The sequence below is a fragment of the Centruroides vittatus genome, unplaced genomic scaffold (assembly GCF_030686945.1).
Source record: "Centruroides vittatus isolate TY-2023 unplaced genomic scaffold, ASM3068694v2 contig_3103, whole genome shotgun sequence".
NCBI classification, from domain to species: Eukaryota; Metazoa; Arthropoda; class Arachnida; order Scorpiones; family Buthidae; genus Centruroides; species Centruroides vittatus.
This window is the reverse complement of record NW_027121999.1, coordinates 191,359-211,927: the sequence shown is the minus strand read 5'-3', so window position 1 is coordinate 211,927 and position 20,569 is coordinate 191,359. Positions and strand designations below refer to the sequence as shown.

General features: G+C 28.9%; 1 protein-coding gene and 1 long non-coding RNA gene across 3 annotated transcripts; one reads left to right on the top strand and one right to left on the bottom strand.

Annotated features, from left to right (window-relative positions):
• Positions 1–388: 388 nt before the first annotated feature.
• LOC136973171 (ras-related protein Rap-1b-like) lies at positions 389–17,331 on the bottom strand. The gene is made up of 2 exons (XM_067267869.1): positions 17,203–17,331; positions 389–1,338 (listed from the first exon to the last, which is right to left on the bottom strand). Exon 2 carries the CDS (start codon positions 1,320–1,322, stop codon positions 534–536), a length of 789 nt encoding a protein of 262 aa, XP_067123970.1. The 5' UTR covers positions 1,323–1,338; positions 17,203–17,331; the 3' UTR covers positions 389–533.
• LOC136973172 (uncharacterized) lies at positions 8,686–17,732 on the top strand. Of its 2 annotated transcripts, XR_010880456.1 has the most exons (5): positions 8,686–8,813; positions 11,434–11,503; positions 16,976–17,154; positions 17,276–17,518; positions 17,648–17,732. It is a non-coding gene; the product is annotated as an uncharacterized lncRNA (long non-coding RNA). The 2 variants fall into 2 exon arrangements; XR_010880455.1 differs by lacking the exon at positions 11,434–11,503.
• Positions 17,733–20,569: the final 2,837 nt, after the last annotated feature.

The window sequence follows — 20,569 nt, the reverse complement described above, 5'->3', positions numbered from 1 at the left end:
TTACAAGGCAATTTTACACGTCACAACGCAAATGTGCACCGTCTTCTATCGCCAGGTAGAGAGAAAGAGAGAGTATTGGTCCTCATCTCGAATTTTGAAGAAGTTACATATTTCTTTATTTTTTCGTTCAGCCTGATATGTTTCCGGATATAAGGCTTATAATCTATGGTCCCCTTATATTTTTAGCTGTGTTTTTGGGGGTATTGGATTGGTCCCAAAAATATCGAAATTCGGTCAATTACTACTGAAATACTTCCACTTAACGGTTTGAATTTCGCTGATTTATACAGGATTTAGCTTCTATTGCAGGAAAAGCGATAATAATTTAAAATAATGATAAAATAATAATAATAAAATAATAATAATAATAAATTGTGCAAAACCGAAATTGAATCGTCAATTTCGATTTTTTTTTGTAACCTTAAACGGGTGTTTTGCTGCTCTACCAGGCGTTGAAACGGTCACCACGAGGACATTTATGAAGAAATTAACATAACAGGCAATTTTTTAAATCGTTGTTTAAACAAAGATTATCACGAGATCGAACAATCTTCTTCGGTCGAACTTCCGTGACTCGATCCCCCTACACCTTCTTTTAATTTTGCTATCTTCCTGCTTGTTCTTCTTATCAAGCTTCTGCTTCTCGGTTTGATCTTTGGTGACGAAACAGTGGGCTCCTCTGAAGCAGCTTGCTCTCTCTGTGGGCTCAAACTAGCATTGAATCTTGCTTGCCTCCCTACAGTAACGTGGGCGCTCGATCTCCTTCTCAGACTAGTCGAATCCGCGGATAACGGGATTTTAGAAAGTTGAAGGAACGACTTGAATATCTCCCGAATGTTGACATTATCTTTTGCCGAACATTCCATCAACTTTGCTCGAATGCGCGGGAGTTCGCAAAACATCCATTCGGCCACGTCCTCTTTTTTAATTCTCCTTTTTTCTTCCAAATCTAACTTATTTCCAACCACCATGATCGGAATTTCTTGGTAATCCGGCTTCTGTTCTCTTACTTCTTCGAAACATTGCTTCATCATGACAAAAGAGGAAGGATCTTCGATTGAGTATACCAGTAATACAGCTTGAGCATTGGCTATGGATAACCGCCTCATAGCAGGGAATTGTAGATCCCCTGCGGTATCTACAAAGTCCACTTTGAGAGTGATTCCAGAAAATTCGAATTTTCGATTGTGGAAATCTTCTACCGTCGGTTTATGACGTTCACAATAGGTGTTATATAGAAAGCGCTTGACGATCGAAGTTTTTCCCACGCCGCCGCCTCCAAGTGTCACCAAACGGATGTGATATTCGTTGTCATCTGACATTTCTCTGGTTTAAAACCTGAAAGATAAAGAAAGATGCTTACTCCCATACGGAGAAAAATATCATAAAATTTAAATAATCGACTAAGTAAAACTTGTCCTCTTCGCATTTACATATTAACTATAGTGTTATTCTGTTACCAAGTCGACTTACAACCGAAAGGCATATGGCTTCTTAACATTCAAAATATTCTATTAGCATAGAAATTGATAGAAGGACGGAATATCTTATGGAAAACTGGAGTATAGGAAATAAGATATGGTTTGTGGGAATACGTGAACAACGATAACAAAATGAACAAAGGATAAAGAGATAAGAAAATTGACTGAGATGGATTATAAGAAAAATATATGACATAAAAGAAATAGGATTAAAACCATATTTCTTCTTCTCTTGTTATTTCTAGATTAAACTAATGTAGCGCCTGTTTTAACAGAGCATAGAACATTAGCTTATTTGTTTATTCTGTATAAAAATAAATATACGTGTATTGTTCCATAAACTCTTTACTTTGCTTGCGTTCTTTAAATTTAACAGGCCATCATAACCGAAGAAGACAGGGTTATTTCTATGAAAGACAAGCTGAAGAGGAAAAGAACGTAAGACATATTTAACTGTATTCTGTTCTTTGTGAATAATAAATAAAGTTTACCCTACAATAATTGATTATATATTATATATTATCTAATAATCAATTCTATGTCTGTACATCTATAGCTCTACGTCAGCGGCGCGTTATCCTATGAGCAAAAAGGACAATTGCCCAGAGCCCCCACCAACAAGGGGCCCCAAAGCAATCTTTTATTAGAAAATATTTCCAAAACAATTCTCCCTAAGAAAAATGTCGGAAGTCAACACTGTACACGTAGCCCCCTAATTTAAATTTGCCTGAACCCAATGTAGCTATAACTGTACGCAACCACTTTTATTGGTGAAACGTTTCTACCTCAACCACGCCCGGGATTCTAATTTTTCTTAGAAGAATCCTTAAAATATTAACGAATAATTGATTAACTTATATTCCACAAAATAAATTTCTTATGTACTATGGCCCAGCATAAACATGACAAGTTTTATTTCTTTCATCATCCGCCATTTTTGACGTGTACTCAATAAATTGAAAAGAAGAATATCAAACGATTTGTCACTATAATTAAAACAATGTGTTTGTAATTTAAAAGTGTTATAAACTGTTATGAATCCTAACAAATTTAAAATAAAACGAACAATTGCTTGTTGTGATGTCACAATGACCGGCTGCAAATTTTTATCACATTTTAATTTAGAAATAAGCTTTCCATATCTGGTCTCGATTTTAATATACACCGTTCTCGAGATTAACGAACAACGGACGGACAGACGGACGGACTACAGTGTAAATCTATAGCCCAATCGATAGTTTGAAAATTGCAGCCCAATAACATTAAGTTTTCATAACATTGCGATATGGTCATTATAACAAACAGACGAAAGTTTACGCCACTCAATAACCATTAATTTTATAGCATACCAAATTTTAATCTGATGAGATTTCGACCCCTCGAACTTTTGATCACGTTCCAATTTTGAACAATGAGGTAGTTTATCCATTTGTATAAATACAATTAACAGAGGAAGAGTCAGAAAAGTCTCCCAGATTTAGCCAGCAACCTCTTAGACATGGGATTATCTTAGAAGCTGAAATGAACCGAAATCACTTTTTTATCTTAGAGCCGTTTCTGTTAAAATCTTTAATATTCTTTTGAAAATAAGCAGCTTTATGCAAAAATTATTTATTACTAAATTAGATAGTTAAGGTAGTAGAATAAACTTTATATAGAACGAGTGTACATCAATACTAAACTTGAAAATGGATGAGCACCATTTTAACCCGGAAACTGAGTGGCAAGCAAAGCAAATTATGTCACTCTCCGTAGATGTAAATTTTAGTTTAGATGGAGAAAATAAAGGATTTGCTTTTTCTACGAAAGAAAATCGACCAGTACCGATTTCAACTTCCTGTCGATCAATCATTTGCTGTTCCGCTTGTCGACAGCATTTACTTTCCAGCAGTTGACTGACTTTAGTTTTTCTTAAACGACAGGTAAGACATTTCTTTATGATCAATAGCATAAGGAGAAAAGGGTTGCATTCGGATTCGATTAATGTTAAGCTTAAATCGATAACACGTTTAATTAATTCAACAACTTGCCAATAGATACTTCGGAGGTCTTGTCATTGAAGAAGATAGTAAGCGACATTATTATACTACAGAATTCATGATAATTAGATTAAAAGTTAAAAAAAGAGATTTTTCTACACTGATTAAACGTTAATTTAGATCATAATTGCTGTTTTATTTATTTAGAGAAAGAAGTGTTTTTTTTAAACTTTTTCGTACGAAATAATTAATACTTTTTTTTTCCCTGCTATTTTACTCTACTGCTAACTTTTGATATTTACGAAGAAATAAAAATAAAATTATTTTTATTTATACGAAAAAATAAAATAAAATTATATTAATTCTGTCTACAGAATGCTTATAAATTTGTATTATATTCTAACGTAATGGAAGCTATAAGTTGGTGGCGCTGCTAAAAAACTTGCGCCATCTGTTTCTTGCAGCGCCCTCTGCACCATCTGAACGTCTGTCTTTAGTGATCTTGTTAAAAGACTTACGGGGCTCTTTCGTTCTAAAAGGAGCCTTTCATGTCCTTATAATAAATGAAGCTTTCATATTAAATTTTGAAATGTTTTTGTCTTCTGCTAAAAACAGAAGAGAAAAACTTTCTGCTAATGTAAAAATGTCTTAAAAAAGACATTCTTCCTTGAATAATTAAAGAGATTCTTCATAATATATATATATAAGAAATAAAATCCCTTGTGTTAATGGAATACATCAAAGAATTAGCAAGAACTCGCACCGTACGTAAGACAAAGAAATTATATATAATTTCATATATAAGGGATAAATATATTCGTGATTTTGATGGATAACCAACAAGTAACATTTTAATATTTTTAACATGCTTCGAATATAAACTTTATACAGATTTATTTTTTCAATAGGAAATCGATGAAGAGAGACGTGTAATATGATGTGTTTTTTTATATTTTTTTACATACTTGCAGAATAAATCAATGTAACAAGTAGAAAAAGTGTAATAACAGGTTGCAATAGCAAGGTTCAATTCCTCATACGAACCTCAATATACATTTTAAAAGAAATGAAGTAAATTTTATAACGAAATAGTAAAATTTATAAAAATATTTAAAATCATGATATGTTTTTTCTATGTTAGGCCCTCCCCCCATCTAATAGGAAAAGGGCCTATTAATTATTATAGCTTAGGACCACAACGAGTCTATGTCCAGTCTTAAATTATTTTATGTAAAACTGCGAGGTCATAACCCATAGACCCAGGCCTTAAGTCGCGGTTTGTTTATTATTTTCCATATTATCCACATTTTATTAAAGTTTTCACAACATTTCACTCATTATAATTATTTACTACGAATATTTTAATAATTTACCATTTATAAATCTAATTAAGTAACAAAGCCCGAATGCAAAAGTTTATTCAAAACTCAATATTCTTTAATTTTATAGCGTTTAAACAAAATTATTCGTAATTTATCAGCGTAATATCCAGGCTCAAATTAATTCTAATTAACAAGTATATATAGTTAGATAGTTAGATATATCGATAAACTGTAAAACAAAATAATAATTTATATGTGTTTTATATAAAAATTTCTTAATAAAGTACTTATCCAAGTTGCAAATCGACTAGTTTTCTAAGTAGTAATCGATTTTTGCGCTATCATTATAAAAACATCTTTGCAGCTGGAAAATGGCACTAGATAATGACTGCTATAACAAAAATGCAATTAGGAACGTTTACGCCTAATTTCCTAGCTTGATGTGTGATATGTAAACAAATTCCTAAAGTCAATTTTGCTAGGATAAACAGTTTCATCCAATTTAAAGCATCTAGTAAATTATTTTATGTCCTTTTCTGAAGATCAGGTTACATGTCTGTTTTCTTACAGTTAAGGGAGACTTCCCACCTCTATATATTGAAGTTAACGCTAGTTAGTAAAGCTTAATATCGATCTAATTCTAGTAGCTAGTAATTATATAAATACGAAGAATTTATTGTAGTAAACATTATTTTTACATTGTAAATTGAGCCATTTAATTATCACAAATTAAAATTTGCAAACACAAGAGGAGAAACACTCTTAAATACAAAAAGTGTATTCATAATTCTTTCTCATCGCACACCACAAGAACCACAAAGTCACATGGGAGTTGGTTATTTGAGGTTACAACAATACAACACGCGAAAGGACAATCTTCCATGGGAGAGGTTTCCTCATAGGAACCACCTAACTTAAATACAGGCTAGTTTCCCCACACAAAGGCTTCCAGGATATTTTGAAAGCCTCATTTTGTGACGTAATGATAACCCTTCAAAGTTATGCTTTCTATCAAAGGCTTTCCAGATTTTAAGGAAATTTTTCGAAGCCTCGTTTTATGATATGATAAAAACCCTTCAAAATTAAGGGTTTCTATGAGAAAAGTAGCCCATATTTAGCTGTTAGACACGTAAAACAAAACCCGAAAGCGTCAGGTGGCACATTGTTGATCAGGAACGAACCCCAAACTTAGTATTACAGTGTTTAGTGGTTTTATCCACTCAGGTATTGGGGTACACGGCGTAATTCACCTTCAGCATAAATTTTTATTTACTATTTTATTAATTCACCTTTAATTTAAATTCTAAAACAAATAAAACACACACTGAAAAATAATTAGAATTTTAGCAATGACGATTTTGCAAGCAACGGGATCATCAGGCCCTTCTTTCAGAAATTTCATAGTACTAAAAATAGATTTTAATTTCGGATTCTATAAAACTATGCTAGTATTTTATGATAATAAAAATAAATATTTACTAAAATTTTCACTTTAAAAAAAAAATATTTTATTACTTTAACTTCACGTTGTTCAAATTAAATAAGCTGTTAACATCGTAAAACAAAGCAAAAAACCAACAATATTTTAAATATTTATGCGCAGATTTAGCATTTAATTTACATAAACAAATAAAAATTTCGTCGACGGTAAATACGTTAAATCCGAGTTGTCGAAATGATATTTTTGTTACTATTAATTTAATAAATTACAACTGTAAAAGTTAATGCAATTTAATTAAAAGATTTTACTGTATTTTTCATCTTACGAGCGAGTAATAAAAATAATAGAATAAAATCTTCGAAAATATTCTTATATATTAAGAAAGTTAAAGAATTCGAGGAAATAATTAAAATCTCAAATGTTGCTTTGTTACCATAATAGCAAAAGCTTACTTTCTTCTTCTTCTTTTTTTTTAATGGCAGTAACAGCAAAGATTTTGGAATTGTTTGGGTGAATAATTCTTGCTTACTTGAAGTAAAAAAATAAAGAAAAAACATGCCTGACTTGGGCAATTCTTTACTTGTTACTGCAAGAACAAGGTTTTCAGAGCAATGCTCCAGCGAACCATTTTTTGGATTCGCCGTGTTTAACCGAAAAATAAAGGCAAAAAATATTTTAAGCTAGTATTTAATAAAAATATAATGTTATTTGCTTAAATATATCTTCAAAAATGTAAATAAATAAATATATATATATAAAAATAAATAAATAATTATATATATTAATTTAAGTAAAGAAGAATTTAAATGGAGAGAAATAGCGATCGATTTAACAGAAGAAGATAAAAAAAAAGTGAAAGGTAAAAGTGGTAATTTTCGGAGTCCCAAGATAATCGAAAAGCATTTTTTTCCGTCAATTAATGAAAATCCATTTACTCGTTAATTTTTTATGGCATATATAAGATCAAAGAAGAGCGGCATTATATTATTTCTTACAGTTTATCATTACAAGACCATTTCGATCAAATTTTATGCTTCTTTCATCTTCCAAAAGTGTATTCCGCCGTATTTTTTTATTTTTGTAAAAATTAAATTATAATAAAAAGAAACGAAAAAAAAATAATAAATTAAATTTCACGAGCAGAATATAATTTAAATAATATAACAAAGATGTTACAAAGGTGCTGCAGTCACCTTGTGAAGTAAGTTTTTATTATTGACTTAGTGTTTCCTAATATTAATATTAATTTCTACGAAAAGTAAAGCGAATGTCGTTATTATTTTTATGTTACTGTATTAATGAAAGCAAAGCTTATTTTTTAATTTGACTTCACAAGATTACTCGTGTAAGCCGCCATAGAACTAGGAAGGGCAAGAAAGATGTTATAGTAAAAATATATAAAAAAATTAATCCGAAAATGTTATGCCACAATAAACTTCACGCCTATGATTTAATTATTTCTTAGAATTCTTTAACTTTTTCAATATGGAAGAATGTTTACGAATATTTTGCCCTATTATTTTTATCTCTAGTCAAGTCAAGAAAAATAGAGAAGAATCTTTTAATTAAAGACTAATTAAAAAGCAAAGTTAATTGGCAAATCGAGTTAAAACTGCATTTTAAATCAAAAGATAAGAAATTACGCATGGCTTCCGCTAAGAAAAAATAAAAAAATAAAAAATAAATCTTGAAGTAAATTGAGATGGATTCCTGGTTAAGGTCAATTAGAATGTTTACCGAAAACACTGTTTATAAAAATAAAATAAAATTATACGCTTTAAACCTTACTTATTATAATCTGAGAAGTATTTTTTATATTAAATAATATTAAATTTTAAGAAAATTTACATAAAATTCAAAATACTAATTTTAAATTTAAAAAAATATATATATTAAACCTTATAAAGCGCCCTCTTTCGTTGAAAACTTAAATTTGTTTTCTACATTTACATTTTTTTCTTTTTTCTTTTTATTTCAAAGCTTTTTATAGTTTGATAATAATATCTTAATAAACGAAATTATTATCGAAATATTTTCCACTTACTTAAATAAACGTTTCTAAAAATAAATTGTAGAAACTCCATCATTATATCGTCATTTCCGATAATAACGGAAAGTTTATATTTTTTTACATAAAGGAAAATTCTCGGTGAATATTACATGCGCAGTATAAAATTTCTAATTCTTACTTTACATTAAGTAACTAATAATTACTCGATAAATGAAATTATATACATATTTCCGTTATAAGAACGATTTAGATTTCAATACCAGCGATACCATTCACATTAAATTAAAAATAACATTCTTTGACTTTTTCCATTTCTTAATACTTTCTATAAAATATAGGTTATTAACCATATCAATTATATTTATTAATTTAGTTAAAATTTAGTTGAAAATTAACAAAAATAAAATAAGTGTAATTAATAAATTCGAGACGCGACCTCTACTGTTCATTTCCGGAGTTTAATCTGAGTTCGAGTATTGGATACAATATCTCGTCTGGAAGAGGGGAAAAAAAAGGAAATTTGATCGAAACTTAATCGATAATAAGTAGGGTGTGGTCGAAATTGCCTGACAGATGGTGGTAAGATTGATTTGTAAAATAAATCTCATCGAATTTCTCAGGTATTTGTGAAAAACTTGGTAAAAATCCCAGTTCGGATTTTTATCGTCTGCTTCCGAAATTCGAAATCTCGCACGACAACGCGAGATTTTACAACTGGCGAGATTTCGAAGTTACGTATATATAATAGATAAGCGCATGCGCCATAGCAAATGGCGATGTATTACCTCAATCGATTTGTCTGTTAATAACGTGTTTCAGACGACAAATCAATTTTCAGATCTTACCTGGTAGAGGGAAAAAAAAGTAAAAAGAAAAAAAATGGGAAGCTAAAGTTGTCTACAGCTATAAGGAAACTTGATAGGTGTTATATATTGGCCTGGAGATTTTCTTAGATAGCATTGCGTATGTGTGTTATGTGTTTCTTTTAGATTTTTCTCTGATTCACGTTTATATCAGATGAGGTGTTGAACTAAGTAATTGGGTAATATATTTATATGTGATTTCGTAATGGTTTACATGGTAATGATGGACGAACTAGAACAATATACCATGTGATACAATTTCATTAATGGGTTTACTATATACTGTTCATATAAAATAACATGTATACAGTAAAACCTGTGAAAGCCGGATTCCACGGTACCGAATATTTTTTCCAGTTTGGCAAGTTTCCGTTTTAGAAAGGTTTTACCTGTATATATATTATATATATAATATATATTATCAGAAATAGAAGACCATTTATAAATAAAAATTTGATGTCTTCACACAATCTCACAACGATATGTACACAATTAATATAAGCGGAGTCAAATTTTTATTTGTATCTGATCTTCAGTATCTTTAAAATGTCACAAATTATATATTTAAAATTATAAAAAATACAAGAAGGGTTCACTATATATAATTAACTATTGCTAATAATACAAAATAACAGAATATTTACAAAATAATTCGTGTCACATCTGTTGACCAACTAGGAAATCTTATAAATTTTTAACTTAATTTCTATAAATAGATATTTTTATTTTTATTTCTGATTAATTACATTATCATTTTTACTTTTAATTTGCTCAATCATTTCCTCGTCATTTATACAATTCGTAATTAAATATATTCGATATTCGAATTGAATTTAGGCAGCTATCTCTGCTTTTATTCTTTTAATTCTACTTAGAAGTTACTTCATCACCGAATGTTAATTCATTAATTTATATAAAAAGCATTCCCCCTGATTAACATTTCTGTTATATGAAACGCAATTAAAATTTCTATTAACTAAGTTAGACTAAAAGGCAGCATCTACACGGGGAAATAATAAAAGAAAACAAACATCTCCAACTCGCTACTTGTTTTTACATAAAATTATCTTCAAGTAGGAGACGATTACATAAAAGCGAACTTTTATGATGGATGAGAATCGGAGTTGAGGTTGTGACGACATGTACGTAATTAAAAGACTATCCAGGTGTGTTTAATTGCGTTGCTATGGAGACTTACATGTTGGAAAATGAGTTGATGTCTCGAATGTGGGATTTTCGGTTCTCGTTACTTTCCTCTGCAATGAGATGAGATTAACGACATTATGAAAGGAATGCGTAATATAGAATTAAATTCTGATGATTAAACTTTTCGATAAAACATTGTAGATTTTGTTTAAAGATTTATTATGTGTCCAACGTCTCTATTGAGACGTTAGTGTAATGACATTGGATGACTTGTTTTACTAAAAAGCCCCACAGGTCACATTGAATGTAGGCTGAAGGTTTCATATATTTTTATTGTATTCGTTTAATGTTATTTATGCCTTGTTTTCGTCTGAATACTCACTAACGAGTTTCAACTCGTTAATTTATGCGAAGTCAACAAAATAAATTATGTTATTGCGGCTTGTAGACGTAATATGAACTATTCTAACTTTAATATAAATTAGACAAGGAATCGGTTGTGATAATTCGAATTAACTTAACGTAATTAACGAAGATTTTCTATTGAACTTGATGACAGGTTAGGAGAAATTTTAATATAATTTTCCAAACTAAAGAGAATAATGAAGCTCTTTCAACTTTTCCGAAAAATTTACACACTTTTTTACACACGTAAATAATTATTGTTCTTTTTTCAATCACAAATATTTATTTATGAATTTGTTTATAATTTTTAATATAAAATTTATTCGAAATTTATATATTAAAATTTATTTAAATATACTTAATTGACTAATGTATAAATTAAACTGAATACAATATATACTAGATTTACACATAAATAGACAAAATAATTAAATTTATTATTTTATTTATAGGTTTACTCTAATAATAAATCAATCTATTTGTCTAAAACCCCTTAATATTACTATAGATTAATTACTGAAATTTTTTATGGGCTTAGTTTCGACTCGATATTTCAAAATCATTAAGATTACTCGCTAATATTGATTTTATTCCAAACACTTTTTCCCTAACATTAGAACAATGAATTTACAATAAATAAATCAAAGGGATGATTATATAAAGTAGTGTATTTTAGTGACAAGGGAAGCATTCGATCAATTATCGCTGTAGCTTCCGAGGTTTCTATATTTTTAAGTTTCTAAACTGTTGTTTGATTTCGTTCTAAATTATAAAATTTTTTCTAGCTCCAAAATGGAGAATTTAACGTGCAGTAGATTAAAATTGAGTGGATGAGTTTAATTGCTGTATTCCCAGGTGAGATCTAAAATTTTTTACTTGCGAAAAAAACAAAACGTTTAAATGAATCATTAAGCTTTTATTTTGTTTTTTAATCAAACCGACTGACTATATTTTAAATTAAAGTGTTTTTAAAGCTTGTAAGTAAGTCTAATTACTAATTGCATCGTAGTTCCGAATACAATAAAATTAATTATTAATATAATAAATCATTTTGTAATCATTAAATATTGGAAAAATTGATTTTATGTTACATGCTATACAACCTCTAGACATGTATCTTAAACACTAAAAAATTAATATTCTAAATCGGGTGTTAATCAATAATAATGACAATTTTGTCGAGCTGTTTCAGTAACGAGAAACATTTAATAATAAACCAGGAGCGGCATGCAATCTCGTTAAACCAGGGGTTCCAATCATTTTTTATGTATCGACCCCTTTTAAAAAACTTTTTTAGCATCGACCCTCCCACGCGACTGGCCCTCATATATAATTTTTAAAAGGCACGTAACACTTTTAATATTTTAAAACACATTTTATAGATTTTCAAAGTTTTCTTGACCCTTCTCAAACTTTCATCGACTTCTAACCCTGTGTTAAACAATAGTAGGATTTTTGAAAGCTTTCTTTACAAAATATACAATTTTTTCTCCCAACTTTATCAAATCGCATTATCTATTTATATATTATTAATTTAAATATAAATAAAGTATAAACGGTTTTTAAACATTTTTAAATGTATGGTTTTATCGTGAAATTCTGCCAGTACAGATAGAAAGTGCGGCTCCTAATGCAATCTGGGAAACACTAGGCACACACACATATATAAATTTAGTATGGAATGAAACCAATTCAAATAAATTTAGTTATCAATTTGAAGAGGCAATAAGTTTCATGAAACTCTAATTATTCTGAAATACCTATACCACTTCTCATAAAGATAGCAGTAATCTCTACTAATATTTTTTTCCTTTTCTATCTCAAATCCAATATCTCTCGTTGGTTATATTATATGTTCAATCTGCCGGTTACTTCATTACTTTCACTAGACCATCTGCTTCTTTTTCATTTTCACTGAAATTAAAAAGATATTACACATATATACCCGTAATGTATTTCAGTAACCGAAAATAAATTTGTCATCATCAATTTCAAATTGAAACCGATCTTAGTTTTTTATTCTTCTGTCATTTTTCGAAGTAAAGAGCTAGGAATTTCAGGAGGGAAAAATATATAAATATATCGAATTTTACAATTTCAATAACTCTCAAAAATCAAAATTTGCTTTAGTAGTTTGCCAGATATGTCTAATAATTATTATTCCGCATGGAAATTCCCTGGACGTTAAAATCAGGCGACTTATCAATTCTGATATTCGGTGCCATTACTGTTTAGCAAAATTAATAGAGTTCAACGTAAACCAGCTTTAATTCCCCATTTTCGGCGAGAGATGCCAAGCAATAATGAATACGATTGCACAAACCACAACTTTCGGTGTTTGAATCGATACGTATGCTGCATATATTTGTGGTTTCAGCTTCTCTCTTCGCTGGTATAAACTGCAATTAGCGGATTGTCTTGAATTCCACTTTCCTCCTCTTTCTACTCTGCTGCTATTGGTGCATTAATCTTATTAGAGTTCCGCATCACTCCGGTAGCGGTATGCAGTTTTTTTCCCGTTTGATAAATGTTTGCTTGTTATTATCTGTATTAGCTAAGACGTCGTAATTTCTGATTTGTAGTATGATTCGCGAGATAAATTCAACATACGTGTATTTAACATCTTTCTTCTCCTTTTCCTTCCACTTCTTATTCGTACTAAATAGCATTAATTGTATCAATTATTGAATGAAATTATGCATTGATGGAAATTTAATGCAGTGTTTTGCATTATGTAAAGACGTACTTTTATCGATATATAATTCAGTTTTTTTTCGTATTTTATTATTCATTATAGAAAATTTTGTAAACTCTTCGAAATGATATTATATTGCTGCACCGTTTGGCTGGATAGAATAAAAAATCTTTCGATTCGATCACGTGACGTGCTTCGTATCTCATCTTTCTTTTTGTCTTTATTTTTGGTCGCCATGGTAACATGACAAATGGAAATATGGTTTTTGACATTTGATTAGTCAAAGTGACATTGGATATTCTTGGTTCTTGCATATTATTTTTAAAATTCTTTTACTGATCTTAAATGAATTATAAAACAGAATTTAAAAAAAAAAATTGAAGAAGCTTTGTTAGTAAAAAGATGATCTGTGCAATCTGCAAGAACGACAATAGTTATGTTATTATTTTTTGTCAGAGGAATTAACGGATATATGAAGAAAATCCTCGCTAATTAATTTTAATTTAATGATTTTTATGCAGTGTATGTAATATACAATCCCCTAATTAATTTCGGATTTACTACAGTCATTGTTAAAATATAAATAATTATCCATCATTATTTAGAAAAGAATGACGTGACAATAAAAAAATACTTGAATATAAAAAAATGGAGAAATTAACGGAAGAGCAAGAAGAAGGAATAATTGCGGAATATAAAAGTAATTTCTCACGTTTTGACAACGATGGAGACGGGGTGTTGACCATTAAAGAATTTGGTCGACTGATGCGCTTCCTCGGTCAAAGCATGACCGAATCCGAACTACAAGATGCGATGGAAGAACTGAATCCGGGAGGCGAGGGAAGTCTTAATTTTCCGGGATTTTTGACACTGATGACGAAGAGAACGAAAAATGCCGATAACGAAGAGGAAATTCAGAAAGCTTTTCAGATATTCGACACTGACAAAGATGGATTTATTACCGCTGCAAAATTACGTAACGTAATGACCAGTTTGGGTGAAAAGTTTACTGAAATAGAAATAAACGAGATGATACGAGAAGCTGATACCGACGGTGATGCCAAAATAAGTTATGAAGATTTTGTTGTCATGATGACTTCCGATTAAAAAAATAAACGATCGTTAATTCTTTCTGCTTCTATGTTCTTAAATGTTTCAATTTTGTTTATATATTATCCAAGTAGACTTTGTTTTTAAACAGGACTTATTATACTGGTGTTGTTTCGAATTAGCACTACTTATTTTTGACTAAGTTCATCTGCTTTTGTTAATTCGAAACTACAACAGTATAATAAGTCCTATTTATAAACAAGGTTTACGTGGAACAAAAGACTATCCTATCCTAGTAAAATCAAAATTTATCCTCGTAACCGGGCATTTGTTTCATTAAAACTTACGTAGAATATTTACTTTATACTTATAAATATAAAAATTCAATTTTTGATGCAGTTAAATTTAATAATATTTAATTTCCCTCTTGGGATATTGTTATATATATATATATATTTCCCCCTCTCCCCCCTCTCGGATGAAGCGGAAATTTGTAGAAGTACATTATTCCCCCTGGAATGAAAAGGAAGGTTGAACTGAGTAACTTAAAATCTACTTTTTTGATCTCCTGGGAAGTCGGTGGACACTAATGTCTTGTCTTACCGGATGTCGTTCCATTAGTTCCTAGGTAGTACCATTCTTTACGGAATTAAACGCCATTTCTAAATGGATACTATAACGTATAAAAGGAAAGTGGATTAAATGAAGAAAATTGTTAATTTAACGCAGATTAAATGTGTTTAAAATCTCTATATTCTCTATGATTAATGTGCTCTTACAAATACGACGGCAATGTCCGATGAGTGTGTAAAACGCTCCCATTTAACGCAGACGAAATGTGGATTTATAAACATACTTCATTGTGAAGTCACTATGATATGTTACTAATGTAACACGTTCAATGGTGGAATCAACAACATTAAAATAATATCGTTAAGATACTTTCGAATGTGCTTTAAAAATACTGTTTAATCCTCCAATTTATTCAAATAAATTTCTAAAATAAAATACGGAACGGTGCTACAAAATTAGTCAAGTTCCCAAAGGATCGAATACACTTTTCAATTACATATTCGATATATTATTACTTTAATAATAATATTACGGTATAGGATACATTTTTGACATTTACTCTTACTTTCAAGTACTATCGACCGCAGTAGAGATCATTAATATGCATTAAACAATTGTTATAATTGCGATAATCATAGATTTGTTGGAAGCACATTATAGCAATAATAATTTGCCATGCTCTATCCTAAAAATTCATAGAAAAATTATGCTAAATTTTAAGTTACATTAGCGCTTCTGTTATGCCAGTAATGAACTATTAATTGGCTGAATATGTTAAATTTGCAATAAATTCTCCATTGTTTCTGGCATTGTTCTATTTACAGAATGTACAACTAAATAATCCGTTGATAAAATAACGACGTAATGCCTGTATTAAGCATAGATTTTAAAACAATTTTGCATTATTGAAGTTATGTAATTCGTTGACAGTAAATTGAATAATCTAGAACGATAATGGTATAAATTTTCGATCAGATTACAGTTGCTTTATATAATAATGTAAATTGTTTTAAGAGATACAACAATTGTAACGTCGATACCTTGTGAAATTCAAACTCAGTTGGATACATGACTCGAAAATGCTATTACAATAACTATGTCGAGATTGTAAATCTGCTTTCTTTACATTACATTATATAATCATTATTAAAAGCTACAACATAATATTTTATTAATAAGTTGTTGAATGTTATAATATTAGTAATTTTAATATCATGTTTCTAAGTGTCGAAGAATTATCTTTGTTAGAAGATCTAATAACTTGCATAAGTTAACTCTGTACTATTTATGCTATTACAGAAACAATACAGAAATAATTAATCATTAGAAGCTAGGATAAAAATTAATTATCTTTTAACGAGAAAATTATGTTAATTTTTGATATTAGAAATAAATTATGGCGTTTAAAATAATATTTCCCAATTATATGGAAAATTATTAGGGCGCAATTCAAGATAAATCTTTAAAATTGTTAAAACAATAACATCGTTATTTACTGACTCGTAGTAATAATAATACTAATACTAATAATAACGATAATGATAATAAGCAACAAAAATATACCGAGCCAATCTATCCCTGTGCTAAATTAAATAAAATTCCAGCAGATCCTAAAAATATTTTAACAATAATTAGATATTTTCCTTTATTTATTGTGATTTAAATACTAATTTTATAATAAAATTGATAGCATGTAATTGTTAAATTAATTCGGCGAGAAAAATATATTTAAATACTGATTGATGCATTTCTTAAAATTGCATCTTATGCCGTATCTTTAGCACAAATCATGTTTGCTATAGGCTCGTAGTTTCTGAAAAATTACATTGTGAAATTTTTATAGAATTTTCAAAATTGTTTGCAACTAAAGATGATATTTAGTTTTTCCATCGTTTCTACTTTTTCCTTTGGGTATTCTTAAAAGAAATAAGGGAAAATGATGCGTTATAAAGATTTTCTATCTAATTCAATTGGTACCTACATTTTTTTTTTCCGTTTTTCGTTTTTAGAAAACCTGAAAAGGAGACAACGAGATTGAGGAAGCGAGATTTCGAAAGAAGGAATTCTCCTGTGTAAACCTCTCTCTAGTATAAGAAAAGGAATTCCATTTACAAGTAATAGCATTCTTTACTATATTTTATGCATTATAGTAAAAGAAGAAACCATCCAAAGAACAAATAAAAGAAAGGTATGATAACTATACAAATTTTAATATTATCTCAATATTCATACTCACAACTGTACGATTCCAGTTGGATAATTAAGGTCAACCCCTCACCCTTTCGCTTTAAGAGTTTTATTTATTATAGGATTTTAAAGTAAATCTTAAGACTCTAAAGCATCCTTCGACGATTCAAGCTGCAGTCTGATGTCTGTAACATTGGGATTTGTACATCAACCTTCGGCTACCGACACGTGTCGTGACGTCGACGATTTACCTGATTGCTATTGGGTACTTCAGCTGGTGACGTATGCGTATTAGTTGATTACGTCACAGAAAGGTGTTTCAAAAAATTTTTCGAACGGTGGAATGTCGATTATACACGATTGAGGTTTGCATAATCAGAATTTTTATATGTTAAAAAAAACTATTATCAATTCTGCTTTTTATTGATTACGAAGATGATTAATAATTTTTCTTCAAATCATAATCTCATTATTATTTTTACGAACTTTTTTAGACTTTCTCAGATTTTTACATACGAGGAAAAAAGAATATAAAAATAAATCGGAATTAATTAAAATACGAGCAAGATCGAAACTGGTAAATATAAAATTCAGAATTTTTTATTATTCATTTTAGTATTTTTTTTATACTTTCTCTTTTATTGTTATTCGATACATTTCATATAATCTTATTAAATTAAATCTAAAAAATTTATTTACTCTAGTATATTTTTTAATATAACGGTGTTAATATAAGAAAACGAAATAACAAAAGAAAAACAAGAACATTTTTATTTTAGTTATAAATCTGCGACTTTTATATCTGTATTCCAAGGCATTTATGAAGAAAAGTGCAAGCTGTTCTTGTAACTGAAGTCAAGTCCAATCGATAATATATCTCCTCTCCTTTCTTAGACTCTTCTTATATTTATTAGAATACATTTCGTATACACGTGTTTATCAGTAAAACGTTTTAATATTTCCTAGACTAAATCTTCATGCAGGTTGTTATAAATCTGAAAACAAATAAAGGATTCACATACCCAAGTAGTTCTCTATAACTTCTTTCTTCTTTATCTCGAGTGGTATTAGGCATTGTGCCGATTAATAGATAGTTGTAATCTTCTATTGTTTTTATCAATCAGAACTCATTTGAGACTGCAATCGATTACTACACAAATACATACAAACAGGGTAAAAAAATGAACAGTTAGCTTATTATATTGATTCTGTTCCTAACAATTTCGAACAAATGTGTTAGCTAAAAATTAGATCAATTACTCGATAAAATATAGTAACTACGAAAAATTTTCTCACATAATTATTATGTATACAATGCAATAATTAAGCACTTTCTGAATTGGTTTGCTACTATAATTTTTAATTTTTTTTTTCTAGTTATTGAATTTTAGAAAGTTTTTCGTTAATTACGATTACTATTCAAATTGTAATTATGTTTTTGTGTTTACAATCCGTTACGAAAATCATTTACTAGATCAAAGTTTTTCATTTCTTTCCAATTAACGATATTGCTCGTCTTCAAATATCAGATCAGTTGGTGGAAGTATATCTGATACTGTATATATATTTTTAAAGATATTTTCGAAATTATTGTAATGTTTATATTAAAATTTTACTTTGTTAGTCGTAAAGAGAATGATCTTTCACACATGTAAACAAAATTAAGACGTTTAAAAGTTTGTTAGTCTTATTTATAATATAATAAAACTTTTATGTATATTGTTTCATTTTATATTTTTTAGTTACAATTTTCAAATTGCAGACCTATACTTTCCCACTGTGTCCGCCCGTTTGTCTTTCGTTAACCTCGAAAACGGAGTTAGAGAAATGAAAATCGAGACCAGATATGGAAAGCTTAGTAATGATGGATTACCTAATAGGCGCACTAGGCGCGCGCCTAGGAGTCTTAAAAATTATATAATAAAAAGATAATATATCTCTTAAAATTTAGCGAATGTCTGTAAAAATCCTGGGCATGAACAGTGACATAACTCATAAATTGACGATTTTATTGCCCCTTTTTAAAATATAACAGAGCATTTTTACATAAAGGGTCATATAACAAAATTGCGGCTAGGACCTAAAGCAACATAATCTGCTACTGAAGCTTAGTGTCTGAAGTCCTGATTAACTAAACACGAACTTTCGGTACAGACTAGAAGTCACACGATTTTCTTAAATTAAATAAAGATTAAAAATTGCAGCCCAGCATTGTGAAGATGTTACAATAATATATATTCGATTGTAAATTTAGTTTAGATTATTCCATTAAGTAAAACTTATATATATATGGCCTATATATATTTTAAGGTTTCTGACATAATTTTATGTAATAATTTATCATGATTTATTGGAGATACGACGAATTTGTTAGGAAAAATAGAAAAAGTCTGTTATAATACATAAAACAACGTTTAAAAATAAATTATATGGATATATGTTAACTTCAAAAAACATAATTCAGTTTTATTCTCTTCTTTTTATGTCAGGTTATTTCTATTTAAATTGTCTTATTATAAACTGCACATATTTTAGTTCTGATTCGTCAGTTTCGAATCGATTATATTTATTTTTGCAACCGATTTTTTCGCATCCATCATAATTTATACGATTTTTTTTCAGAAGATATTTATATTTATCTATAAAAATAGGAGTTTTATATTTATTTGAAACACAGCATAAAAGTCGCATTTACTTTGTGAAGTCTGTTAATTTAAACAGAAACTGATCTAAATACTTATTCACTGATTTGGGTAGTAATATCACGGTATGTTGAATCTTTAACGGGTTACATTGTCATTTTTTGTGTTAGAAAAGGTTTAAAGATAATTAAAAAAAGGCGAAAATTTATTTCAATTTAAATTCACCTTGTTCAATTTTATCTCGGGATAATAAAAAGTCATCATTTTGATTATTTTCTTTTATATCAATTCTTTTGTAAGGAAGAAGTAAAATATAAATTTTAAAATGTACGGGAGATTAGGACGAAATTATAAAAAATTGTTTCCATTCTAATTAAATAATTCTCCTTGAAAGCGATTTTAAAATGTTTGCACTAGAAAATTGCAAGTGGAAACGGTTTTTAATCACTTAAAAACTGATTTACAATTTATAAATTTTTCGTAAAATACAAAACAATATAATAGTATACAGTCTGAAATTTTATATATTTAAATTTAGTAGTCGCATGTTTTTATTTGTTAATTAGTAATTTATACTTAGTTGTAACATTCATTTTTATAACCCCTTTTCAATTATTTTATTATTATTGTCTGATCTACATTTATAATAAATAATGAATAATTGATTAGACAAATATTATTTTATATTTTACTTGTTTCATATTTAAATTATGTATTCTGTACCCCTTTTATCGCAGTTATTTACGAAAATATCTTTAAAAATATATATACAGT